This window comes from Notothenia rossii (genome assembly GCF_949606895.1).
Source record: "Notothenia rossii genome assembly, chromosome: 10".
In the NCBI taxonomy this organism is placed as follows: Eukaryota; Metazoa; Chordata; class Actinopteri; order Perciformes; family Nototheniidae; genus Notothenia; species Notothenia rossii.
The window spans coordinates 15,715,946-15,743,267 of NC_136908.1; the positions used below are offsets into that span (position 1 = coordinate 15,715,946).

Below are 27,322 nucleotides of genomic sequence, written 5' to 3' on the forward strand. Positions count from 1 at the left end.
ATTGTGAGTTGGAATTGAGTGGTGTTCTAATACTAGAAGAGTGCTATAGACTGTGTATGCAGTTAGCACACAAAAAATTGTATTTTTATTTTGTTGAAACAAGCCGAATACCAAGACTATTCACAACTGCCACAGTGAAATTCATATAATCCTGTTGCTATGGCAATATATTACCTTTCTGCTGGCTCCATGACAACAGTATCTAACATCGGATGTGTCCACCATTCTAAATGTACCGGAGCCAAATTGTTCTGTGAATGAAATAAATAGATATAAAATCAATATAAGATCAAATTGTACACAAACGAAGGTACCAATTGTATGGAATTGGGAGGAGTTTTATTTTTTATTGTAGCCCGGAAGTGCATCAACTGCACCGGATGTATTGGTTAGGTATTCCTAGTGGTTAGCATTACCTGTGTTCTTAGCTTGTTTTACTACAGGTCAGTAATAACGAGCACTTTTTAGGCCTATTAGCGTGAAATAAAGCGTATTTATAACTCAAACAAATATGGGTACGAACAGATAATTGAGTAAGCCAAAGGTAAAAGCGGTCCCCTAAAAACAGCCTATACCGATAGTTATCTCAACATTAGCTAGCTAGATACTGAAGCGTGTTTTGCCATTGTTTATACATCACAGTCATGACTCTCGCGGTGGACCGGGAGCAGAGGAAGACTGCGGGAAACCGCTTGTCAAAATTACTGGATGCTGAAGAAGAGGATGATTTCTACAAGACCACGTATGGAGGGTTTGCCGATGTGAGTAACAAAAACTGACTGGTATAGAGATTAAACCAGCTAACTGTAACACGTTAGCATCACCTCTTGGCTAGCTTGGTCCCTTGAATAGCTGGTCAAAATACTCCGCTTTATTAAACTTTCATTTACATTATCGCCCTAAATTTACATATTGTCAGATTAAATCATATTAGGCTGTTACTGTCTACAAGTATGCAAAGTTACTAAATGTATTTGTTTTGTTTAGTTGTTTGCAAGAATTAGCATCATAATATACTTTATGTACCAAAAGGGAAAGTATTCATTATGCAGATTGGACCATTTCAGAATAATATATATTGTATGTTTTGATTAGGATTATGAATGTGTTTATCACAGCTGGTAAAGGTGCAGCTAGTTTTAATGACTTTGTATACTGCAGGGTAGCTTGCGAATTTACTCCAGGTGTAACTAAAGTCTTATTTAAGTGTTGATACAACAGTACACTTTTTACCTTTTGAATTATAGTTGAGTAGAAGTACAAAGTAGCAATAAATTATAATGCTCAAGTAAAGTACAAGTATTTCAAAAATAGTAGGCGTGTGGATTAGTGCGTTGGTGTTGGGATCAGGGTAGCTTCAAACCCCACTGCAGTCAGCATGTCGTTGTGTCCATGGGCAAGACACTTCACCCCAAATTGCTCCTGTGAGGATTGTCCACAGTACTAAGTATGTAAGTCACTTTGGATAAAAGCGTAGTTGAGTGAATGTACTTAGTTACTTTACACAAAAGGTGGGAGTAAGTCCTACATGTGCAAGTCATGAGCAAGTCTCAAGTCTTAACCTACAAGTATCAAGCAAGTCCCAAGTCACTGTGGTGAGAGTCAAGCAAGTCAAGTCAAGTCATTGCTCAGGTCAAGCAAGTCAAGTCAAGTCATACGAAATTCTGATGAATAAGCCCAGATTCCGCATTTAAATCAGTTAAAAGACAGTGGTTATGAAAATGGATTCAACCCACACTATGATCTTCATTACATACACAGTTAATCATTTGAAATCTAATTTAGACCGATGACAATCATATTAACCCTAGAACGGCAGACAATATAGCTAGGACTCAAAAAGTCTGTTCAAAAAGGCAGAATTCCAGGTAAGAAAATCAGATATGGCATTTTCCATTACACATATTTAATTTAAATTTCTGTTAACACTAGAACCGCCAACATCGTCAGCACCTACATAGATATCATTTTCAAATCATTTAATTTGTTCCTCTTCATATTTTCTTTATAAACTAAGTAGGACGATTTAAAACTCACTTAATTGGGCTAATTTAGAAATTGCTTCAGTTTATCATCACAACAGATCAAAAAGTTCAGATTCATTTTACAATAAATCAAAGAATGATGCACTTCTACAAACAAAAATAACATAATTAAAACATTTAAACAAACTATTAAAAGTAGATGAACTACATTATTCAAAAGTTTACAGTAACTTCTGATAATAACACAGGGGAAATAAACAAGGCATCTCTTTTCCTCTCTCTCCCTCTCCTGACAGCCCGTCAGTATCGGGGTTAGTCAAAAATAAATCCCTTGGAGGTTCTAGTGTTAATTTACTGTTTTGTCTTCTCTTTGTAATGCTTAATTGATTTGAAACCAAGTCTAACATAGCTTAAACTTAACGTTAGCTTTCTAGCCAACACAACACATTCACGTACCTTTCTCTGTGGGGTTTTTTGTAGTGACGAATGAAGTTGGATGCTGTGGTGGTCGTGTCACTGATCTTTATGCTGCAGACCCTGCATACCTCTGTTCTCTTCTTATTAGCGTCATCGACAAAACAATCCTTGAATCCAAACTTGACTATTTTTGGAGTAACGCTAGCCGCTGCCATGTTAACTGACACTCCTGCCTACTAGTGATTGGGTTGCCAGGTTTGCGCACATGGCGCTATAATCAGCCAATCACATTTCGAAAAAACTAAACGTAATATCTTAATACAAACGCAAATATTTAATTTTAAACAGTCAAGTCCTTTCAAGTCATCTATCTCAACGCTTAAGTCAAGTCTCAAGTCATGAATACCAAGTCAAAGTCAAGTCTTTTATCAATGTTAGTCAAGCAAATCTCAAGTCAAAAAATATGCAACTCGAGTCAAGTCATGTGTCTCGAGTCCCTACCTCTGCTTTACACCACTGCTAGTACCCATCTTCTACAATGATTTCAATTGGAAACCATTCTCTTGAAGGACTGGGTTAGGTAGGGTAAGATAGGTAGACACAGTAGGTAGAGCTAATTTGATTGAGGTGTCTTATATTTAGTCTTCTCTTGTTGATACATTTGGATGAATGTACAAACAGACCCATTCTATGGTATTGCTGATTTAACTTTAAACCTTAATCAATGACTCTCTTGAACAGTTTGAGGATTTTAATGATGTGTTATCTTCATGAACGTAGCATTTATTGCAAGGCTGTTGTATAACCTCTAGCTCGACAGTCCTTATAGACTGAGTCTAACATCTACACAGCCTATATTTAAGAAGATCATGACTTCAGCATGTGCTGTTCAGTGGAACAAAACCCCGTTAGGTGTTTCTCATGTCTTTTAGTTCAAGTGTACTTGAAGCTGCCGTAGAAAGAGAAGATACATGAATTCTCAAAGATGAAAGAGATATATTTACCACCAATATGAAACACACCAAAGGACACTTCCACAAAATGTGTCTGCAAATGATTCTTGTCATTAAAACCACCATGCCTGGTGATTCATCCCAAACTGTGACCACGACTCCAATATTTCCTGGCCGACTTTATCTTGACAGCTGACAAATTTGTGAAGGCTGTTTGAGAGTGCCAGCCTTTCCTGCGTCACACTCTTAAAGCGAGAGAAAAAGCTTTCAAGGCTTTAGGATTTATGTGTATCAAAAGATGATATGCTATTATTCGACATTCAAGTAACTTTATTTACATTTAAAGACTCTGAGTGGTATCTTCGATTTAAAAACCTGTCTCTGTAATTTCCAGACAGATGCTGGTTCAAGGGTCAAATTGTTTGGGAGATTTGGCAGCAGCTGCTTCGGCTGTTCTGACGTTTAGCTGGAGTTGACAAGAGTAGCTAGGAAAAACAATCCAAACAACTCTCTGCTGGCAATTTGATAAAACAGTGCGACCATGCACAAGCTTCAATTTGAGGGCTAGTGTGATTTAAAAGGTCAGAGTATTTTCTACGTGTGATTAATGTTGGTGTTTTTCATCTCATTGTATTTGTGGGTGCATGTTTTGTCATGATTTTCCCGTCATAATTAAATAACAGCAGGATGTGTGTTATCTGTGCACTTAGGCTACTCGGTATTCAATAACATATTTGTTTTCCTCCTTAGAGCTCCGTTATTTGTATCTTGCTTTGAACATCTCAGACTAAATGCAGATTCCCAGGACTCTTTTAAAACATACTGCCGATGAACAATACATTAAAATAACCCACTTTGTCTACACTTTGTGAATACACTCCATGATGAGCCTGATGTTTGTAGAACCTGGAGATTTGCTTGCGGTTAAAACAAAAGCATAGAGAGAGCCGCTTCCTTAATGTGATTTTGTTTTGGATCCGTTTGTGTGAGTGGCGTGTGTTTCTCAATAAAAAATAAACTGGCTTGTTGTATGGGAGAGATTTTACCTGAGTACATCTCATGGCTTTACAATATGCTTAGCACACATACGTGTCACAGAACCTCACTGAATTACACTATGCTACACTTGCCTATTTAGTTTCAAACTGGTGGCACATCCATTGTATTTACATGATAAAATAATTAAACAGAACATTAAAAAAAGAACTGAGGGAATTTGGTTTCATCAACAGGTAATTTATTTCAACATGTTTAATACATTTCTTTCAGGAATCAGGAGATGATGAGTATCATGGAGAAAATTCAGAGGATGAGGATGTGGTGGACAGCGACTTTGACATCGATGAGGGCGATGAGCCAGACAGCGACAAGGAGGACGATGCACCTAAAAGGAAAAGCCGGGTTGTTACTAAAGCATATAAGGTAGGAACAATCATTTATATTATGTAAATAAAATTATTTCATCAGTCTATATATATATATATATATATCTATCTATCTGGGAGACCTTTTATTAAAATGACACTGCAGCGTAAAATGCCCTGTTCTTGTGACGTGCAAGTATTTTTACTGACAGATTTACAACATGAACGAAGAAATTCATACATGATTGAAATAGATCATGAGTTAACAGGATTTTTGTCTTTGTTTAATCCAAGGAACCAATAAAGGTGGCGAAGCCCAAACCAAAAAAACCCTTGGAGGAACAGAAGAAGACTGAGAAAGTTAAAGTTGAGCTCAAAAGGAAGATCCCACCAGAGTTCCAAGATTTTGGTGAAAGTAAGATTGCAAAAAAAACAACACAAATGCCCACACACTTAATGATCCAAAAACACTTCACTAAAAGGGTTTAACACATAAACCATCACTTCATTAGCACACACTGATTACATCACAACTGAACTGTTTCAGTACTTGAACATTATGAATAATTGGATTAGCTGTTTATCATTCCTTAGCGCGGAAGTCTGTGCGACAGTCCACCAGTGAGCATACCCGAAAGACAAATCTGCGCCTGCAAGAGCGTCAGGATGCCCCTCGGAGGAGGAGGGGGGCTCATCGGGACCGGCCCCTCACCCAGGAAGAACTGCTGGCCGAGGCCAAAATAACGGAAGAGCTCAACATCCGATCTTTAGGTGAGAACATGTTATTCAAGTTAATCAAATATAAAGATATTTGGTCCCAAAATGTTCTGTCTTGTGTTCAGTACTTTTGTTCAAGTCTCAGTATATATAGTATGTGTTTGTGATGACTCAAACAAACATGTCTGACTCTTTTCATACAAAAATAACATTTCAAATATTATTTCATAGGCGGATAAATAACAATATTAATTGTACTCTATAACATTTGAATAAAGCCTAACAATTCAGACAGACATTAGGCCTGTTTTAGTTATTTGCCGTGTCAACTGCATAACCTCTCCAACGTGAGACACTAATGGCATTTCTGTGGATGATTGCAGTATACATAGACATTTGTAATGCAAAACAGATGCCCCTAGCTGTATTTATAATATATGTGAATCAATGTAGTCCATCTGTTGGGCAAATGGATAAACAAAATCTTATTAAATACCATATCATGATGAATTTAACCATGTATTTGATTCTAAATAAGTAACGAATATGTATGAGTTGAAAAGAAGATGACCTTGTTAATTTTACCGACTGTGTAGAGAACTATGAACGTCTGGAGGCGGACAAGAAGAAACAAGTCCACAAGAAGCGGAGATTTGACGGACCGACCATCCGTTACCATTCAGTCCTGATGCCACTCGTTTCACATTCGGTCCTAAAAGAAGAAAACGTTGATGTTGAAGGGTACGTTTCATATGATCTACCTTAATTGTTTTACACAGACAAAGAGCATATAGAGTTTTAGTTTTTTTTATAGTTTAAAGTATTTTTTTCTATTTCCCATCTACCAAAGGTTGGATCAGGACGTTCCTCAGACTGCAGCACAGAATCCCAGCACGCCGTCCCAGCAGCCTGCGGGGGGGCTTTGCTCCCGTACTTATATAACGTTCAGCGAAGACGAAGCCTTTGAGGCGACGTTCCCACACAGCGGCCAGTCGAGCCCCCTGCTGCCCGTCCAGGAGGTTTGTCCCGTTACCCACAAGGCCGCACTGTACCGAGACCCGGTGACTGACATACCGTACGCTAACACACGAGCCTTCCGCATCATCCGAGAAGCGTACCGTAAATACGTGGCAGCTCATGGATTTCCAAACACTTCGGGTGTGGTGACAGGACTTGACTCCTCAGCAACAAAGAGCTCCCGCCAGAAAATGGTTGTCAAGCAGAGTGCTATGGCAACATAGATTAGTTTCAGAAATAACTTTCAAAAAAGGTTTGTGCTTTTCGTTATATGTATTAGTTTAGGCAGAATGACTTCACATGGAGTCAATCCCTTCTTTTATACAACTGTCAGGCATTCAGATGTCAATGTGATTATTACGTCAAAGTCGGTGAAACAATTGAAGGCAAACATCAGTACCACTGTTGACTGGAGAGAGCATGGAATAACAAGAAGTAGAACTTACTGAAAATCAAACATTAGCACAACCAAGCAGGTGGTGCTTTCCTTCAAACTGCAAACAATCTTATCTTATATTTAGTATCGGTACATGTATCACCCTGATAGAATACAAATCTTGTTAGAATGAACAAAAAATAATCCCTGATTGGCTTTAGATGTAGGTCTCTGTCTGCACATTGGCAGACTTTTGTGTTTTTCCTTACATGAAATGCCTTTTTTACTGTCAATATATCTGGGCTCTACAAATGTACATATTTCTCAACAAAAATAAATATTTGAAACATTGGAAAAATACCTATTTACTATTTCTACAAACTCTGGTTTATAAGTCGCATGAACAACGGCTACACTGAAAAGATTCATCGTCTTAGCATTCCTGTTTTCTTTTTATTTACTGTTTTTTTTAGCCTGTAGTTGTGTTTTTACAGCTTGTATCACTCCATCCATCATCATAATACATCTAATTCCATCCCAAATGCCCTTCACAACCTGCAATCCACCCTGAATCTAACCATATAGTGAGGTTTGTGTTTCATAATTAGATTAACCTTGGTATCAAAACAACTCAAATTTAAGAAATGTTGCTTTTTAAAACTTTCATTTACTATTCAGACAAATGCCATTACTGAAATTACAGGAGATCATTTCGGGAAAATTTGGCCCAGGAGTTTCATTTACTGCGTCTATCTGCAAGTCATTGTGAACATTTTGATTATTCAAAGCTGTTATTGCTCATTGCCAAATTTGAACAGACTCCATTTTCTGTCTGTAAGGTTTGTTATTGACAAGACATCTGATGAATGCCAGCCACATAAATCACATTACAATATCAAAACAAGCCAGAGGAACGATTTTGAATTAGTTTGAACCAGCCATGGAACTATAATAAAAAGCTGTTATTTCTGTTCCTGGTAAATAACACAATACAAAATTGTTTTTTTTAGCTCCAGTCTCAAGTACCCCCACAAACAATACTGCTCTGTTGGTCCCTGTAGGACCTTGAAATTAGGTTTTCTATATTTATTCTCTCAGGGCACAATCACAGAGCAACAGAGTCGCGCTGAACAACACTGAGTGCTTGGCTTGCGTGTCACCTCTGACCCCTCGCACATTGAACAGAAATCCCTCTCCCATGCACAGTGTGGTGTAGCTTGTGGCCATCTCCACCAGTCTGTGTTACATAAAGCCCAGTGGGAAACAACAATATCATAAACATTTAATCACCCTGTTTTCAAGGACAAAAATAAAACAAGTGGTATTCACGTTGTTTCTAATATTAGTGTTATTTTCAGCCGCAGCACAGCCCTTTCGCCTTTTACACTTCAGCCTGACACATCGATGACGGTGAAATGTCTAACGGCTAAACCAAAAACAAACAAATCAAATGACAAACAAAAAAAAATGCTACTGTGGAACCAGATGGTGAATCGTACTCGGAGAATGATCTATTGTCTAGGCAAGAATAACGTTTGTGCTTCGCTTATTTTCCTGGGTTTAAAAAACAAACAAAACGGTACAAACAACTCCTTCCCTGCTGCATGCCCTGTGGTGCCAAATCCTGTCTCCAATAAATACCAAGATCACCTTGTCCTAATCATCAAGCTGCCTTCAAAATAAAAGCACAAACATCTACTGTAAATAATGGAAATATTGGACTAAGTACTGATGCTTAACGTATGCTCTACAGAACAGCAATAAGATACATGTTTACCTATTATATAATGCATATCAAGGAATAGATCGACTTCGGCCCTTGAGTCGTCCTCCATATCAGTTCAGCCCTCAGCAGATGGTTCAGGCAGACATTTCACTTCTGAAGGAGCGTTCCCAACTTTCAGATTTGATGCCGCTGCCAAGAGGATCTCGTTGCACTCAAGCGGATTTTCTCCTGCTGTTCCTGAAAAGTCCTGATGATGTTGAGCAGAGCATCTCGCTATAGGCAGTCAGCCATGTCTTTGTTCTGTGTCCTTAGCAACCAGGCTGTTTACACTAAAAAGCTCAGGCTCCATTTCATGTTCTTTTCCAGTCAGCTGATGTTTTGACTAAGCAGCAATTCTGATAATAATTATGATGTTTTTAATGCTTCCCTGATCTGTAAATTAGAGGTGAACTGTGCTCTTAGTGCGGATGAGCTCATCTCCATGTTTGACTCGACATGTACACTAATATTGGATTCTGTTGCTCCGTTTACGCTTAGACGCACCAAAGTTCTCTCAGAGCCGTGGCTCAAGGACTGTACTTGTGCTCTGACGCGCTTGCAGGCGTGCAGAGATAAAATGGAAAAAGGATAAACTCCATGTCTCCCTAGAAATCCTTCATGCTTGCCTTTCCGACTACCAGACGGCAGTCAAAGCAGCCAAAACAAAGCAAATTTCTCTGTTGATCTCCAAAAACAGCCATAAACCTCGGGTTCGTTTTAATGTCCTCAACTCGATCATTAATCCCTGTGATTTTTCTTCAATTGTGCCATCGACCACTCTCTGTGATAACTTTCAAAAAAGTATCTGCGCTTAGGCTAGCCCACACTAATGCTACCCCTGATCCTGCTCCTTTTCTGTGCCCTGCTGTCCTCGACCACTTTGAGCCTGTATCCCTCTCTTCTTTCTCGGATGTAGTCAAGCACCTGCAGCCGACAAACTGCAACTCAGACAGCATTCGCTCTGTCTGAGATGTTTTCGATTCAGTTGGAGCAAGTATCTTAGTACTAATAAACACCTCTCTTAGCTCAGGATGTGTCCCAGCTGCCTTCAAACATGCCGTGGTGCAGCCACTACTTAAAAAGAAAAGTCTCGACCCCTCCATTCTCGCAAACTTTAGGCCCATCTCCCAGCTACCTTTTTATCTAAAGTGCTGGAGTGAGTAGTCTATGCACAGCTGCAGTCTTTTTTACCCACGCATGGCATCCATGAAAAGTTTCAGTCTGGCTTCAAACCCATTCACAGCACTGAAACAGCCCTTTTAAGAGTTTTTAATGATCTGCTCCTAGCCGCCGACACAGGTAGCCCAGCTGTCCTGGTGCTGTTAGACCTGACAGCTGCCTCCGACACTATGGACCATAGCATCCTGTGTTGCGCCTCGAACAGTCCGCAGGCATCACAGGCTCTGCCCTTGCATGGTTCAGGTCCTACCTGACAGACCGTAGCTTCTCAGTGCAGCTAGGTGCCTTCTCCTCTGCCAAAGCCCCTCTTACCTGTGGGGTTCCCCAAGGCTCTATTCTGGGCCCCATCCTTTTTCTACTGTACAAACTGCCCCTAGGTTCAATTCTCACAAAACACAACAACCCCTTCCATTGTTACGCTGATGATGTTCAGATCTATCTGCCTCTCAATTCAAATGTCAACTCATTACAGCTATTGATGGACTGCTTGACAGAGATCAAATCCTGGCTGAGCCAACATTTCCTCAACCTCAACGAGAGCAAGACCAAGGTCATCTTTTTGTTGCATGTACAGCACTTTGGCTCGACCAAAAATGTAAAATGTGCTATATAAATAAAACTTGATTTGATTTGATCAACCAAATAAGACGGTTGTTCCCGCTGCCTTTGGTCTTTATCCTTTAAAATGATTGAATGTCTGTTGAGACAAACAAGCGATTTGAAGATAAGACATTGCCATCTTGGGAAATTTGGCATTTTCACTTTTTCCCTCATTCCAACTCAACTTCCAATTATGATGATTGGCTGCTTGTCCTTTTGTTTCATTGTAAATTAACATCTTTTTTTTTTGACTGCTGGTTTTACTTAAAGAGATATTTGAAGATGTCACTTTGTGCTCTATGCAACAGCGACATGCTCTTTTTCTTTATTTTCTGACATTCTGTATACCAATCGATTCATCTTCTAACAAATTAATAGGTTGCAATCAGTTTTCTCCCAAGATGAAATCCTGTCTGCTGATGCTTTGTGTCTGATGTGCTAATAGACAACCCACGGTCAATAATGGCCTTTTTAAAACACACTTTGCACGTGTGTAAACGGTGAACAATACAAGCTATTTATTTTGACACTGATCTTCCTAAAGGACTAAGTTAATAATCCATAACACATCAGGCTTTCACACAGGCATGATACTTGATTTATGTTATCATAAATGCCAGTACCTCCAGTGGTGAGGCCATCGCTCCGACAACAAACAGGCTGACAACAGCGATAAAGATCACACGCACTTCAGTCGTCAGGCAGTCAGATGGTTTCTGTCATGATATAAAAAACGGCGGTGAATCGCAGAGCAGAGGCAGACTGGCCATCTGGAAGCTTTCCTGGTGGGCCGTCGGACAGCCGACCTTTCTTGCTCTGTGTTTGTCATATGCTGAGCTGACAGTGACAGACTGATTGAACAGTGTATTAAACAAGACAGATGCCAAACAAATTAACATCGAGTGACAGAAGACCAGACAAAAGAATATTCCCCTGACACTGACTCGACCGAACACTATATTTAAATGTATTATTTTGGCATTAGTGTTGCTAACAGAAACCTACTTTGCTGCTCTGGCAGTTAAACGAGCAGTTTTGAGACAACCAAATGAATCCAGAGCAGGATGAAAGGCCTGTGGAAGGATACAGCTAAAAAAAGGAGCGGTGGGTGTAGCAAAGATACATTGTCTCCAATAATCTAGCAGCCTTTTACGGTTAAGATACATCATTTAGCACACATTGTTTGCATCCTTTCGCAGTAAATCTAAATGTATTCAGCGCAGTTTCATATCTTCATTTATTTTTTTCAGGATATATATAACATGTTGCACACAAAACCATGTCCAAAGGATTTGAATTGTAATGGTGTCACTTTACACCAGCAGGCATTTATTTATTTTATCGAGCCTTTTAATTCTATCAACCTCAATACTTTGAAAGCAACTGCTGCCCACACACTGTGCCACTTGCTTAGGCGAAGAACAGAAAAAAACAACACATTAATTCAGAAATAACAAGTTATCCCTTAAAGCGATGATGATGAATTCAGTGTCAGGCTAAAGCCATCGTCTCTGGTGGAAAAACAGACGGATGTAACGTTTGTAGTCAAATATATTAAGGGTTTCAGATGTATTTTTAAGCATTTATCATGTCATCTGCAACAGAATACTGAAAGCTTTGTCTCCCACATACTGCACAGTGCATATGGTACCAATTGAACAGTTTTCAGAAACGGAAGAGAGGGAACTGCATTATCACTCGTTCTAGTGTGGTAGTTTCCATGGAGACGAGTGTAGGTGGTGTACTGTGCTGTACTCCTTCCTTGTCCTCTCCCCTCTTCTGTTGCCCACCCTCTCTGTTCTGCTATCTGCAACATCCGCACAACTTTCATTCCTTCACATTCACTCAAATCTTATTGCCTTTTTTTTTTATTCTGCAGGATTTTAAATGTGCACATTCTCAGTTTGAACCACCTTTGCATGAAATGTATTACTTGGAATTAAACTGAAAGAAAGTCTCATTTGGTTGAGACTATTTTAGGTTATATTCTTTGTGGATTAAAACAGTTGACATGAGAATCTTATTTTTTAGGTTTTTACATTATAGCTTTTACCTTATATTCTATGATTCAGCCCCTTTCTTAAACCCCTAAATCTATTCCTTCATTTTGTTTTTTGCTGACTGTCCAAGTTCTTCTACATGCTTTGTCAATCGTTGCTTTTTGTAGAGCAGCTATTCTTTCATCAGTTGCCATGGAGATGTATGTGTTTCTCTGTGAGGGGTGAGGGGATGTTTCATCTCCAGTTAATGTTTTTTTGAAGATTGCATGTCCTGTCCAGTGTCCCAAGTAGGGTAGAAAATGTTTTTAAAAGGCTATTTCTGCTCACGATGTTTGACATTTTGCTCATCATTTATACCCTCTCGATTGTGTGCTATGGATGCCTTCAATTTAAGGTGCAATTTTCCACTTTTTTTGAGTGAGTCTTTGACCTTCAGTAACATCACTGAAGTTGTTCCTCACTGATACTTGTTTTTGCTCAGGGCAGCTTGATCACTCTTTAATCCCAATACATGAGAACCTACAATTTATATCAACAAGATAAAAGAACATGCAAAATGAAAAATATATTCAGTGACTCCAGTGATCATTTTTTAGAAGTGCGACAATGTCACTGTCTCTAAACATGACTGTGAAAACAAACAAATGCTTATCTGTTTCCTAATTTATCGCATGGTTTGTCTGTTTAGAGCAGTGGATCTCAACTGGTCAGGCCTCGGGACCCACTTTTTACTTGGTCAATACATCGTGGCCCAACATTTTGAAGCACTCAAATCTATTCAACAAAAAAACGTGCTGTAATATATACGCTTTTCAGCATACAATATTAATACAAGTGAAGTACAGTGCATATATCCCTTATATCCCTTTACAGAACTAAAGTATGCTTTTAAAAAAGGTTTAATGAGATGATGGCATCAAAGCTGAACTGTATGACATGAAAAGGCACACGTGCTGCAAACCCAACCCCAGAAGGGGGGTCTGGGGGGATTATCCCCCAGGAGATTTTTAGAAATACTAACATAAACTATGCATTCTGGTACACTCTGAGAAGAAAATAAATAAATCTATTACTACCCGACATATTAATAATATTTTATGCCATTGTTTGTTTTTCACTTTGTTCTGACAGAGCAAAGAGGAGATAGTCTGTGTGACTTACTTTAAATTCTGGAAGGGTAGATAGCTCCCATTGTTCTGTGACCTGTCAATCATCAAACCGGGGGTCATATTTCATTATGTGTTCATTTTTATCTGAAGTTGTACACATGGATGTATAAAGAATAGTTATACGGCAAAGTTATTCTCGGTGGGGACTTCCAGCAACAATCTTGATTCTGATTGTCCAGAAGACTCGAAAAAACATCAGCAAAGATATTTTATTGAGAAGATGATCACTACGTGACAGAAGTTTTCAAACCCTCTTATGGTCTCCGGTACTTCCAGTCCAACGCCGACTGCATGCACAGCGTTAGAAAATCGGGCCTTCATAATAATATATATATATTTTTTGTTCTTCACTCACACATCCGCGACCCACTCGAAACGGGTGGGTCGCGACCCACCAGTTGAGAACCACTGGTTTAAAGATTGAACCATTCAGATTAATTTAAAGGTTTATCATAATTTAGGGGAAAATGTTATCATTACTCACTTCTCAGTTTTCTATCAATCAACATCCACCAGACTCATGTTTGTGATATAGTGTCATAAATAGAAAGAAATATCTGAGTTAAACCTTCTTTCAATAGGATTTATGTAACACCCTCATTATATATGCCCACAAAATGATCTATGACAAATTCAGGATTTGACAATTAGCAATACACATTTACGTAACATGTTTATATAGCAGATATCAAAAATAAGAGTGTTTTGAAGCAGAACAGTCGCTGGAGTCTTCACATTTCTGTACCTCGATGGACAGTTTTTCTTGGACTCTCTGTCTGGACTGGATTTTTTTCAGTCAGTGTAAAAAATAAGTGATAACACAATATGAAAATACCAATGAGTCACACACAGGCTTACATTTATCCTGTGTATTGGCTTAGATAATATCAATCAGTACCTTTAAGCTTAGGTTCACTTTTTTTAAAGTCAGTGACATGTCCATTTGTACATTGAGGGAGTTCTTTTTTTTTCAGACTTTTTTTTTTCCAGACATGTAAACATATGTAAGGCCACGACATCATCAGTATTCGTCGTGTGCAAATATGTAGGGAATTTAGAGACTAACTGTAATCGAAAGTACCTGAACCCTTATATTATCTTAATAGTATTATCAAAATAATAACCACGGGTTATCTCGACTGCTGTTTTTTTTAACAGAAAGCCTGTGTTCAAAACATACATGAGGTTTATGCGGGTGGCACATTAACGGGATACATAGGATCAGAACGCATGTACCAGGAATAACATTTATTAGCATGGATTACTAGTTGGATAGGAGATACTCACTGATGATTATCATGGCAAAAACTATTTACAGTAACAATATCAGTAGAAAATGAGAAAGAAAAATCAATCAAATACATATTTCACTTCGCGTTTCATCTATTCTTTGGCAAATGAATGCACTTATTTGGTTGTGGGGCGTTGGGAGACAACGACAACGCTAGAAACTGAAAGAAACAGTATACTTCAATACCAAAACCAGTAAAACATATCTTGCTTTGTGGTAACGCTGTATTTCTAATGGTGACTTTGCGGCTGTTGCAAGAAAAATAAAGTAAAGTTGCTTTTGCATAACTTTCTAGAAACCCTGTTCTTCTAATTCACAAATCTGTTCCACAAACTGGACCTGATAGTACATCATGTCTCACTGTTACCTGAAGAAACACGCCCCCACCAATGCAACCCGATTGTGTTGTTTTAAGGCAGGGCGGATATGACGCCCACTAAACGTCTGGATATCTTTGGCTTTGATCATTCTTTACGTACAGTGAACAGCAGAAACAATTATAACGACCAATAACTCTTTGATTGTAGGGACGTGACGTGAGTATTGTGTTAAAAAAACAAAAAACTGAGCCTGTCCTTTAATCTGTTTCTGTGGCTGGTTTGAATGAACTTGAGCGGCCCCTGTGCTACATCTATAAATTGCAGGATTAGTGTGCTAGGTGCATGATTCCTATGCTGAAAAAATAAGGTCCTAAAACTTGTTTTTGATACCCGATTAGAAACAAAAGCAAGTACTTTTATCATAGTGGTTGTACCTAATATATACAACAACACAATTAAGTGAACACAAAGCATTTCCTGTACAGTAAACCTGGGGCCCCTGGGGATCTTGTTACCAAAAATCCGTTGCACCAAAAACCAGCTGTCTCAGAATAAGATGTTTTTCTTCCATCAGCTTTCGCATTAGTTCCCATGTGCATCATGCAGCTCTAGAGAGCACTGTCTTATTAAACGTTGTTTACATGAAATATTACTTTTATGTTGTCGGTCTCTGTAAAAAAAAATACATCTAAAATATAAATTGATGGAAGGATTCAGGTGTGCAAACTCGAGCCTTATTAGAGAGAGGAGCACCCGTACGTTTATGAGTTAGACATTAAGCCCACTCAATGCAGGAAGTAACTTAAATTAACTTTAGTATACTGCTTAACATCTTTCCCACCGTAATTATTGGTAACAGTGGGCGGTCAGCCGTCATCGCTCCGTTTCGTTTTCAAACTCCAGAGATGGTACAGCGCAGGGCGGACTCGAGCTGCCTTTGGAGGCGTGGGTTTCTGTTTCTGTCTATCTTACGCACTATCTCCGCCCTCCAGGGAGAGACTTCTCCATTTACTGACCACCTTTTTTTCACGCACCGCCGTTAAATCAAAATTAGGTGTGACGGATTGCAAGAGAGCAAAGGACCCGGCGTCAATTTACCTCCGGATTCCCCCTCGTTTGGAATTTCTGGATTATGGGGACGTCGTTATGCCACGCAGGGTAAACCTCAGCCGCTTTCCAAGATTAAATCACCCGAGCTAGAAGCAAGGAGCACGTTAAAAAATGTGCATGAATCAGATGATGCTGCAAATTATCAGGACTTCGCCTGTAAATACCTCTGGGATGTTTATTTTTGTGTTTTTGCGTTTTAGTGCGCGCAGTGTGCAGTAGGTTTGTGTGCTGCTCGGAGTTGGCACAGCCCGCAGACATCACCTATAATAATTATTCGCCTTTTTATATCGTCGTGATCTTATGTGCAGCGTACATTAGTAACCATGCAGAACCCGTGTCGTGTCTTTACCCTCGGTGGAGTGTTTGAAATGTAAATATAAGTGAGACATTTTGAACTAATTGGCTCTGTGGATGGTTTGACCAAAACGCGTTAGTAGGACCTGGTATCATTCCGACAGAATACAGCGACGCAGGGGGTATTTGAAGTCACATGTTCCCAGAACAAACATTTAAGATGACAAAAACCGTCCCCAGAAGAGATTCTCTTTATTACCGAGGAAGCTGCATTGGGATCACATCTCAGTTCCTGGATTGCACTAGAGTTGGAGGACAGGGAGCCGAGGAAGAGAGGGAGGAGAAGCAGAGGAGAGCTGGCCAGCTGCACACCAGAGCTGATGGGCAAGCTTTGGCTTCAGTGATGGACTGAGCTGAAGGTGACGGGACCCCCAGTGACAGCCGGCTTCACGCGCCCCCTCCCCTCCCCTAAGAGCCTTCACACTTCACACAAGGCATGTATGGACACACTGCAGCATAGGTGAGAACAGCAGGAGCTGCCCACACATCGAATTGTCCTAATGATTGAAATACAACCATCTCTCACAGAGGACTACACCGGCCTTGTATTTGGAAACTCAGGTCTGCATAAACTGATTCTACCTTTGTCCCAAAAAGCAAGTACACCTGCAACCTCAGCCCCTTCCCAAGTGCCCTGAAAGCCCGCCGGATTGTGTCCGCAACCTCAGATGTAACTAAGCTATCAAGATTTCTTCTCCAGGAAGTCCTGTGATACTGGGTAAGTGTTGTGCACCTTTGGGCAGAAAGTAAAATAACATGCAGACCACATGTTTGTAACAGCTGGCTTATGAAGGCTCAGTAATCGAGGTGGAGAAGCTGAGTATCATAATGCAAAGGCAGCTGGGTCTATACCAGCTGATAATACAGAGATGTTGGGTTCAGGGTCATGGTGAGAATGTTTTTTAAGGTGAAGCATTGAAGGCTAAATGACCTACAATGACACAGTGATGAGTGAAATGATCATGACTTTATGATATCAGTGACAATTACCCCTAAAGATTAAGAACATTATTATAAACCTGAAATGAAAAATAAGCATGAAACGATACAACTAAAACATGTTAACAGCACTATTTCATGCTAAATTATGAAAATAGAGAAAAATAATAATATCAGCCTTAAGCTTTAAAACCTGTGGTCATTAATAATAATAACAACTTGAATTTGTATAGCGCCTTTCATAACCTCAAGGTCGCTTTACAAAGAAACATACAAGGACAAGACATTAAACATAAAAATTGTGTTAACAATTAACACAATCTGTAGGTGTGTGACAGTGTAGCCAGACTGCTTCTGTCTCTACCTTTACCTCACACTCACTTGTGTCATACAGGGTAAATAATCAAGTGTACACAGTGTCTCAAGTTTAACACTGCGGTACATTTCTACCAGTATATCAATACAACCCTTGAGGGACAGGACCACATAGGTACAAATAATTAGATTTGCCTCATAACTTTACATACACCTGGTGCCTTTGAAACATGTCTTTCAAGTTTTTTCAAGGCACAGTTTGTTTTAGACCCTATTTGGAGCCCCCCCCCCCCCCCCCTTTACTTGCATTTGCTGGTGGATGTTTGGTAAGACAATTTATGGAGAGTTTTCACGTAGGAGCTTCTGATTATTCATCATTATCTTTGTAGAATATGAAGTCTTAATTATCACATGCAATATTAGCATAATAGAATATAATGCTTTTCAGCGCTACTCATGGGATATTTCAGTCAAATAATGTGGGAGCAGTATTCAGGTTTATCAAAGCACATATTTGTTAAAACTTAATTCAAACACAACTGTAAAAGGAATACACTTCACTTGTCCTTTGGGGCAATTTGCAGAGGCACTCACATTAACATAATATGTGATATGCGACAATTACATTTGTTATATGTAAAAATGGAAGGATAAGCTCTACACATTATGATACTATAGCATATGTAAATGCAAAAATAATGTATACCCATAATAATGATAATATTTTCTGGTGAAATTACTGCCAATATATACAATAAGAAAATATGTAAACTTTCAATAGTAAGTTGCATTCCGTGTCTAATTGGCACAAATATGCTCCGTGTCACTGCCCAGAGATGCATTTTGGATACATAATATCATTCCACAAAGTCAGCATGTGACACCCCCACTCAAATATTATTCATTCATATCATTTTGTTCAATAGAGTATTGATTATTTTCAATTGCATCCATCAACCCCTCTCTCCCTGGGTTGAAATCAGCATTCAAACCTGATTGATTGGCCGATTACATTTAGATTTCATTGATCCCTGTAGTTTGTAAATGATCCATCTCTGCACATGTAAGAGCTGGGATGTGCAAGTTAGATGTTAATGGCTCGGACCAATGCTTTAAAGCCTTGACCATTGCCATGGTAATCGATGCCAGGCAATTTTTATCATTTTAGCTTTCTGAAATTAGTTGACGATATTTGCCAAAAAGAGTCCCACTTTCCCTGGACAATGCACTGAAGTCTGATGTTTGGCACTGCCATTTCAGCACATATCTGAGTGGAGGCCCCTATTTTTACAGTCTATTACATTTCAGTGCGGGCTCTTGAATACAGCTATAATGCAGTAGTGGAGAGAGAGAGGCTCAGTTAATGAAATGTCTGAGGCGGCACACTTGATAGAACGAGATAAGTCCGGCTCACTCTGACTCATTGCCCCTCACAGGATTTCCCCGTCTTCCTCCATACGAAATGCCTATAATATATGAACTATCTCATACTATCCCCAAAGGAATTATTTTCTTAGTTTAGCTGAAATAGCGAGGCGGGAGTCACGGACGTCTTTTAATCTATCCTTGTGGAGGATATGGACTCCTTGCGTCTCTGCCACAGTTGTCAGCTGAGAGCCTGACAGCCAGCAAAGAGCTGAATCTACTCCAACACCAAGTTTCCTTCATAATTCTGCTGCTCTTCAGCCATCTTCAAGGCAACGCATGGAGGGGGATTTCTCTTGCTGCCAATGACAGAAAGGCTTTGTTTGTGAGAATGTTCTCTAAAAGAAAGTAGGTACTCCTGTCAGCGAGCTCCTGTCCTGCAATCTTCTCTAATTGTTTATTTTTGCCTTAGGCCATCAATTTATTTGCCATACTTTTTTTTTAGAGCAAACCAACGGAGAGAAAACACAAGGTGTTTTTACCCCTCTGGTATTTCTCCTCCATCCCGAACCTCTGTTCTCTCTTCACACAGTCTGACAACGTACTGCATCGTAATAAAACAGACCTCTCCTCATGCTCACCTTCTTTTAATGTCTTGAGATCTTCCAAATGTCCTTTGACAGGTACAATATGTATTGGTGAACTGATGACTGTTTTTAAAATTATTTTAATCAGAGAACAATGATGAAAGATGGATTTCTAAGTAGGAATGCTTATCAATTAATCATAGTAACAGCTTGTGGCTAAGCAGCATGACATTTAGCCATAAAGGGCAGCTATGATAAGTTAAACGCTGCTTGTAATACAAGTTTATCATTTAATGTAGCCTGCAGTTTTTCTATGGGGAGTGAAATTAAAAGAATGGTTAAAACATTTCTGTTTTCTCAAGATATTGACATGCTTGTGAGTATGTTAACATTCTCTGCAGTAGCCCCAGGTTGTCCCTCCCATGTATTATCTTTGCATTATTTTTCACAGTGCTTTAGTTTTTATGTAAGGCAAATCCTTGCTGATGTTTGAGAAAAGCCAGAAGGCCTTTTAACAACACTTACTGCCTTTTTTGAACGTTTTTTTTCAAGAATCCCCAATGTCTCAAAAATTCCACCTGCTACTTCAAAAATGGCTGGAAGTTACATTTCTCCTTGTTTGATTTAATCCAAGTTGTGTTCTTCATTGTTTATTCTTTGGTCATATTTGTCTATAACAATGCTTTCCTTTCCTTTTATTTACATGCATAACACATTTTATTTTCCTTGTGTTTATTGTTTTAAGTGACTATGGGTCTATGAATCTTAAAAAACTAAAGGACCAACTTGTGTGTGTGTGCGATATAGCTGCATGGACACATCCTCAAAATCGTGGCTGCCGCATCAGAGTCAGTTTGGGTTGGTTGGTCAAGCGGAGGTTGGCTGTGGCGGACCTGGAGTTTTAACCCCAAGTGAGTCAGTCTAGAGGTCTACTTCTCTCTGCTGTCAACTGTACCTAACTCTAACGGTCTGTCGTGGTCCAGTGAGCTTTTTTCTCTGTTATTTATGTTTATAAATGTTCCCCAACCCGCTGTCTTCTCTGACATCTATTGACACCACTGTTGCAGTTGTTAAATGTAAGGTTTACTATGCACTGCGACATCTTCCTCTGCCATTGCTTCTAGTCCTTTTCAGCCTTATGAGGCTTTACAAAAGTACCTCCCATATATTAAGGATTTTTTTTACCGCTCAACCCTCCTCTCAGCCTCTGAGCCCTGCTTTGTCACACTCCCAGAGTTTTATTTTGACATCCTCTAGGTTTGATAGCGCCATTTGCCTTTTACTCGGGCTTTGATACTCTCCGAGTCTCCCTCCTCTCTGCGCTCGGTTTACTTCCCCAGATGAAAGCAGCCATTTCTGCTCCCTACGGGGACAGGAAGAGAAATCATTGTCTGTTAGTTAGCACAGCGTGTAAAGCTGTTGTTTAATTTCACACTTTAAGACTTACGCAGGAATGTTTTTGAAGTGTTGAGAAGAAACAAACAAGATACAGTGTATATTTGACAGGGAATACATAGTTAACAATCACCTCTTTTGAAAATGACAAGATAATTCAGAAGTATCTCAGGACAGTCGGTGTTAAGAGGCTCACATTGCTGCTTGATTTCGTTTGCACAATTTTCAACTGTTTAATTTGGCTATGCTTATTAACAAGCACAGTAATAATGCTTCTGAATACAGTAGTAAAAATGAAGGTAGTTTGATGGAGAGCCGTGCACAAGCTGCAAACATGTTCCTATGGTAACTAGGCCACACTCCCCTTGGCTAGCTCACACACACACTCACACACACACACACACACACACAGGCAGGCAGGCAGGCAGAGGGACGAGCAGGAGAGAGACAGGAACACACGTGATGGGGAGCAACTTCAGATTTTTTATTCCGGTTATTGTTCTTATGCCTTCCCGCAACTTGAAGGGTATTTACATTTTAAAATGTCTGCCTCTTGGCCTTGAGAAAGTGTGGTTACATCGCAGGACGTTGAAAACGTTTTCTTTTCTGTTCCTCCAAAATTACCAAGCCCATCTCAGGTTCTTCCCGTGGCTCCCTCACACCCACACTGCCCTGCTTCCTCAACTCCTCCACCCACCGCTGCTTCCAAATCCTGCTACTCTACCTCTTCTGTGCATTTTACATTTACCAGATTACGGTGCTGTTTCTAAACATAGCACCAGAGTGGCTCTGAGTCACGAGTGTCACTTGTCCCTTTTTGTGGCTCAACTTTTTCTCTGCATTAAACCCAGACAGCCTTTTTTAAACATCCTTAAATGGAAGAATTATCAACATTTTAGGGCTATTATAGTTCAAATAATTGTAGGACTTGCATAACCTTTTCCAACAATAGCCCCTGATGTTGATTCACCTCACATTTAGGCCTATTGCAGGACAGTAGTTCTCTAAGGCCAGCAGTGTACCTGCAATGTCTTTTTATGTTTTTGTGAACCACCGCTCCCATTTAAACGGTGTCAAACCTCCCGGGGCGATGCTGCTCGCTTGTCAAAGAGCCATAAGGTTGATGCAGCGATGTTCAGCGTCTGTCAGTCAAGCAGGCTGATGGTTTGGACAGCTCGCTGTTGGTGAATGGCTCCTGCACACACTATGCTGCACTGTCTGTGGAGAAATTAGGATGGCAGCTACACTACCTTTCAATTACCTAACAATTGTGCTGAGTTACTTTCCACCACTCCCTCTGACCCAGTGCACTTAGCATAATTAGCATATATTTTCTTAAATGTGCACTGGTAGAGTTTACATTTAATTTAAAGAGTTAATTCACCCAATTTAAAAACATTCAGAAATGTGCTGCTTGTGCTATATTTATACACATTCTTTATGTTCTACAGTTCGACTTAAGACCGCGTTTTTAGCTTGATTGTAGCACATGATTTGATTGAAATGCAACATGCCATGATCCCAAATATGATAAACTTGCATTAATTCGACAACATTCTCCCTTCTTTTGATGGCAGCATTTGCTGTACTGTAACTACTGTGCATGATCACGGCAGCGGTAAATTAAGACATAGCTAGGATACCTGGACATAACGACTTACTCTGTGTTATGGACATATTTGAGCGGTTGGGAAAATAGCAAATACAGAGACATAATTACCATATGGTTGTTGTTGACAACAGTATTTACTACTCGGAATATGGCAATTAAGGAGGCATCCGTATGACATGAATGCGACATCTGCACTGGCAGGTGTGTGTGTGTGTGTGTGTGTGTGTGTGTGTGTGTGTGTGTGTGTGTGTGTGTGTGTGTGTGTGTGTGTGTGTGTGTGTGTGTGTGTGTGTGTGTGTGTGTGTGTGTGTGTGTGTGTGTGTGTGTGTGTGTGTGTGTGTGTGTGTGTGTGTGTGTGTGTGTGTGTGTGTGTGTGTGTGTGTGTGTGTGTGTGTGTGTGTGTGTGTGTGTGTGTGTGTGTGTGTGTGTGTGTGTGTGTGTGTGAGACCAGAGGCTCCAGACAAAATGAGATCCTGTGTGTGATCTGTAACGGGAAACACTGTCACCCCGAGACAAAGTGACCGACTGCACCATCAATGCTGTGGACAGTCTTAATTTTCTCAGAAGGGTCATCTCCCACCCTCAATGAATAAATCATAAAGACGCCTCCCACAGGTGATGTAAAAACAAAACACCTGTCGTTGATCACAATGGCTCATCCAGTAGTATAAACAATGCAGAGTGTCCTCTCAGGAGAAATGCAAATGATGGTCAGTGAAGCTTATATTTCTCAGTTTGAAAGTGTTTTTTTATTTCCTCAAAGCTGCAAAGTGGCATCAGTAAAAGCCTATTGGCATAATTTGTCATCATTATCACAGTAATGCTTTCATGTCCAAACCAAGCCATGATTTTACAAGCATTTATATTCAGCGGCAGTAAGAAAAGTCACTTGTTTTATAAAACAACTTAACACCATAACATTTTCAGTCTATGCTTTCCCAGGAGTATTCTCTGGTTGGTCTATGGCTTTTCTCTGTTTCAGATATGGTTGTGTCCTCAAATTGAAAACAATTGAGGAGACAGAGTTTACCCCCCAAAATAACTTGTGGGGCCTATTAACAAAATTGAAAGATTGGTTTTTTGATGATTATTCCAAAGGTCTTGTAGTACAAACTTGACACATTTAAATGTATATCATACAACCATGTTGCAGTGGCCTCCCTTTGTGCAATAAAGCGCTGCCAGGGCAGGGGGGAATCAAATCCCCCATCTATGCTAAAAAGAAATAAATATATATATTAGATGGGCTTTTTCAGTGTGAATATGTTTTAATATAAAACCAACTTAGAATCTTTGTGAATTTGGGACAAGCTGGTTGTCATGTTAGCATGTGGAGTTAGCCTTTAGCCCAAACCACATGTCTTTCCTTTGACAGGCTGGCAGAGCTGCTAACTGTGGACTCTTGTTTATCGCTTCGTAAGTTGGTGGCAGCTGGTTTACACTGAAGCAATGGAACTGATACCAGAAACAATTAATTGTTAAATGATCATGATGAAATAAAATTAATAAATGTTGATGGGTGTTGTCATAGCTTATGAACAATTTGACAATAATAATAACAATAATAATAATAAAGCTTTATTTATATAGCACTTTTCATACAACACATGCAGCACAAAGTGCTTTACAAAATGACACATCACAGGTTAAAAACAGACAATAAGAAATTCCCCTCAGATTATTTGTTAAGAACTTTAAAAGGTACATGCAGCAAAATATAAAATGTTATCATGTTAAGAGACGCAAGGAGGTAGAATGTATGATAATACAAATAAAATAAAATACACAACCGAGTCGATGAAACAATATAAAACCCCATAAAACAAAGTGAACATATAGATACAACAGAAATAAAAGAAAAAAGATCAAGACCTATAAAATAAGTAAAACAATATAAAGGCAGGTAAAGTGCGGGGTTGCTAATAAAAAGCTCATCTAAAAAGACATGTCTTTAGCTGTCGTTCAAAAAAACAATAACGGCAGTATTGCCGGGGATATTGATCTCGCAAATTCCATTTGTTGCATCTAATTGTAGTTTTCGTTGTGATTTTTTCCAATCATTTGAATGGAAAGTTAGTATTGTTTTCATTGAGTACATGATGAATACAATAGATAGAAAACAAATTGATAAAGAATTAAGAAAGAACTCTTTGTATTTTAGTTTGGGATGCTTGTTCACTTATCTTGTCGCTTTGTATCCGGATACTTCATCTGGTATATGTCTATCGCAAAATAAAATCAATCCTGGGTAAAAAGGTTAGGATTTTATTTATTATATTGAAAAGATAAAGTATCAAAATGTGTATTAATAGAGAGATATATACCAAAGGTTGAGTATGTTTCTCCAACACCCACTCAGTCTTCCTCTTTCTGGCTTTCGCTCCCTCTGTATCACAGTTAGCTAGAGGCTGTTGCCTCCCACACACTTCGTCCTGACAGCAATTTACATTCAGAATAGCCCATGTGAACACATCCATGTGTTATAATGTGTCACGTTTACTTAGAGAACCACATTGGCAATTGGCTGCTTTTGTGGCAATGGTGTTAAACATTTCCAATATGCTAAAATATTCCCCAACATGTCTGTCATTCAATGAGAGATGTCAGGACTCAGCCCCTGCAGGAGAAGCTAAATAAACTCAAATCTTCTTCAGCTGAGGCAGATAGGTCTGATCAGTTCGCCCGCTGCACTGTTACCAGGAAAACAGTGTTGTGAAGCTTGATACTTTGTGTCTTTCATCATCTTTATTGTGCAGTTTTGTGCCAATATTTTCTACAGTTCAAGTAGAAGCCCTTGGAGTTGTTTCCATGGATACCAAACAATTAGCTTGGATTCAGAATAGATCCTGGAGAGTCGCCTATTTAGAGGCTTTGGGAGCGAGAAATCATAGGACGACAGTGTCTTTATTTTCTGTTGGAAAGGGGCGGGGGAAGTAAACCCAAAACAGCTCCTTTAGCTAAATGGGGTATATATATATATATATATATACAGTATAAACTGCTCAAACCAATCGATCACAGAACAAATAGAGTAGAATGAATATGAAAATGAAACATAATCACGTTCTCAGCATTAAGAGACCAACCTGTAGATGACTCTGAAATGTTATGCCACACTTTTAAAGAAACACATGTATGGTTTTGATTACACCACCAGCTTAGATAAATGCATTAATACAGTAACCAGGGTTAAAAAGAAAGTCGTCTTTGGTTTCAAGGGGCTTGACACACCGGGGGGGGGGGGGGGGGGGGGGGGGGTTTGTGGGCGAATAAATGTTGCTTCAATTTAGAGTACTTTCACATAGAATGACAATATTATACATTTAAAAAGTTTCATTTCTCTGAGCAACGTACCGCAAATAATGTTTTACGTTGTGGATGTAATGTAACATCATGGAGGCTCTGCTGTCCCATCAAGCCTTAGGAAGAGCACCGAGCTTTAGAGCCAATTTGACATAGAAGCTACAATTTTACGGTCCATCCCTTGATATCATTGGGCCCATAAACACTTTGTCCATAGACTTACATTGGGAAAGAGACCTCTGCAGATCAATGGAACACTTTCTAGGCGTCACATCCTCTGCAAAATGACTTGTTTCACTATCAGATATGACTTTTTGTCCAATGCAATAGGCAATGACTCGAAAAAAAAACAAGTTCAAATTATTTTATCTCCATTCAAGTCACCGGACAACTGAACCAAAAATCAATTGAACACGGCCGGGAAACGCTCTAGTGCACTTGCTTTATGGACCTTAATGGAATTCACTGAGTTCACTGGGTAACACTTGGATAATATTTATATTCACCTCTCGCACATACTTGAAACATTTTCTGGGTAAGAGAACCATGTTTTATCCCAATATGCAAATAATTAAAAGCAAATACTGAAGTGTGCCTGAATGTAGCGAGGAAGCTAACTAGCTATGTATAAAGATGACTAACCCCTTTTTATTCCAGCTCTAAACTCTGATTGCACATTTGTTTCCTCTAACAGCTACCGACGGGTACAATAGCAGACCTATTTGAATTGCTGAACAAATTGCACATGTGGGCGGCGATTCACAGGTCTGTAACCAGGCTAGGAAACAAGACAGTTTTTCAAGAGGGAGGAATTTTAATCAAAATGTCCCATAAACAAATCTTGCATTTATGTAGTTGCTTATATACTGTAGAGAGATAAGGATTGAGGAATCCTGAGGATGATCCGGCTGAATTTGCTAGGCCAACACACAGGAAAGAAAGCCTCAGATCTGATTCCCTAGATTACTGTCTATACTTTTATCGATCCTTCATCATAATCCAGTTTGCTCAAGCCCTAATGTAGAAGAGGACCATAAAGTTCAGTATGACTCATTGTTAGCTCTTCCCACCATATATGATTTATATGAATATGTATTAATAAATTCAGCATTCAGCTTCCGTGTCTTGTTATCAAGTGACTGCAAATCAATGCAGCCTGTTATCACAACCCTGGAATAGGACACACCTC

The 27,322-nt window shown here is 39.4% G+C and overlaps 2 protein-coding genes across 11 annotated transcripts in view; both read left to right on the forward strand.

The window, feature by feature from the left end:
- Window positions 1-362: 362 nt before the first annotated feature.
- Window positions 363-7,189, forward strand: vps72a (vacuolar protein sorting 72 homolog a). Of its 3 annotated transcripts, XM_079654055.1 has the most exons (7): window positions 364-544; window positions 643-761; window positions 4,625-4,777; window positions 5,014-5,134; window positions 5,296-5,490; window positions 6,033-6,177; window positions 6,287-7,189. In XM_079654055.1, exons 2-7 carry the CDS (start codon window positions 645-647, stop codon window positions 6,675-6,677), a joined length of 1,122 nt encoding a protein of 373 aa, XP_079510181.1. In that variant the 5' UTR covers window positions 364-544; window positions 643-644; the 3' UTR covers window positions 6,678-7,189. The 3 variants fall into 3 exon arrangements, with proteins under 3 accessions (XP_079510182.1, XP_079510181.1, XP_079510180.1); XM_079654056.1 differs by having other exon boundaries at window positions 363-761; window positions 5,314-5,490; XM_079654054.1 differs by having other exon boundaries at window positions 364-761.
- Window positions 7,190-16,068: 8,879 nt separating this feature from the next.
- Window positions 16,069-27,322, forward strand: part of LOC307021033 (ras/Rap GTPase-activating protein SynGAP-like) — a 40,254-nt gene continuing 29,000 nt past the window's right edge. For 4 of the 8 annotated variants that reach the window (XM_079652756.1, XM_079652758.1, XM_079652760.1 and 1 more), the window contains exons 1-2: window positions 16,069-17,335; window positions 20,631-20,734. In XM_079652756.1, the coding sequence (XP_079508882.1) occupies window positions 20,635-20,734 (100 nt within the window). In that variant the 5' untranslated portion in view covers window positions 16,069-17,335; window positions 20,631-20,634. The remainder of the gene's footprint in view (window positions 17,336-20,630; window positions 20,735-27,322) is intronic. The other 4 variants (XM_079652763.1, XM_079652761.1, XM_079652757.1 and 1 more) reach the window with 3 other exon arrangements.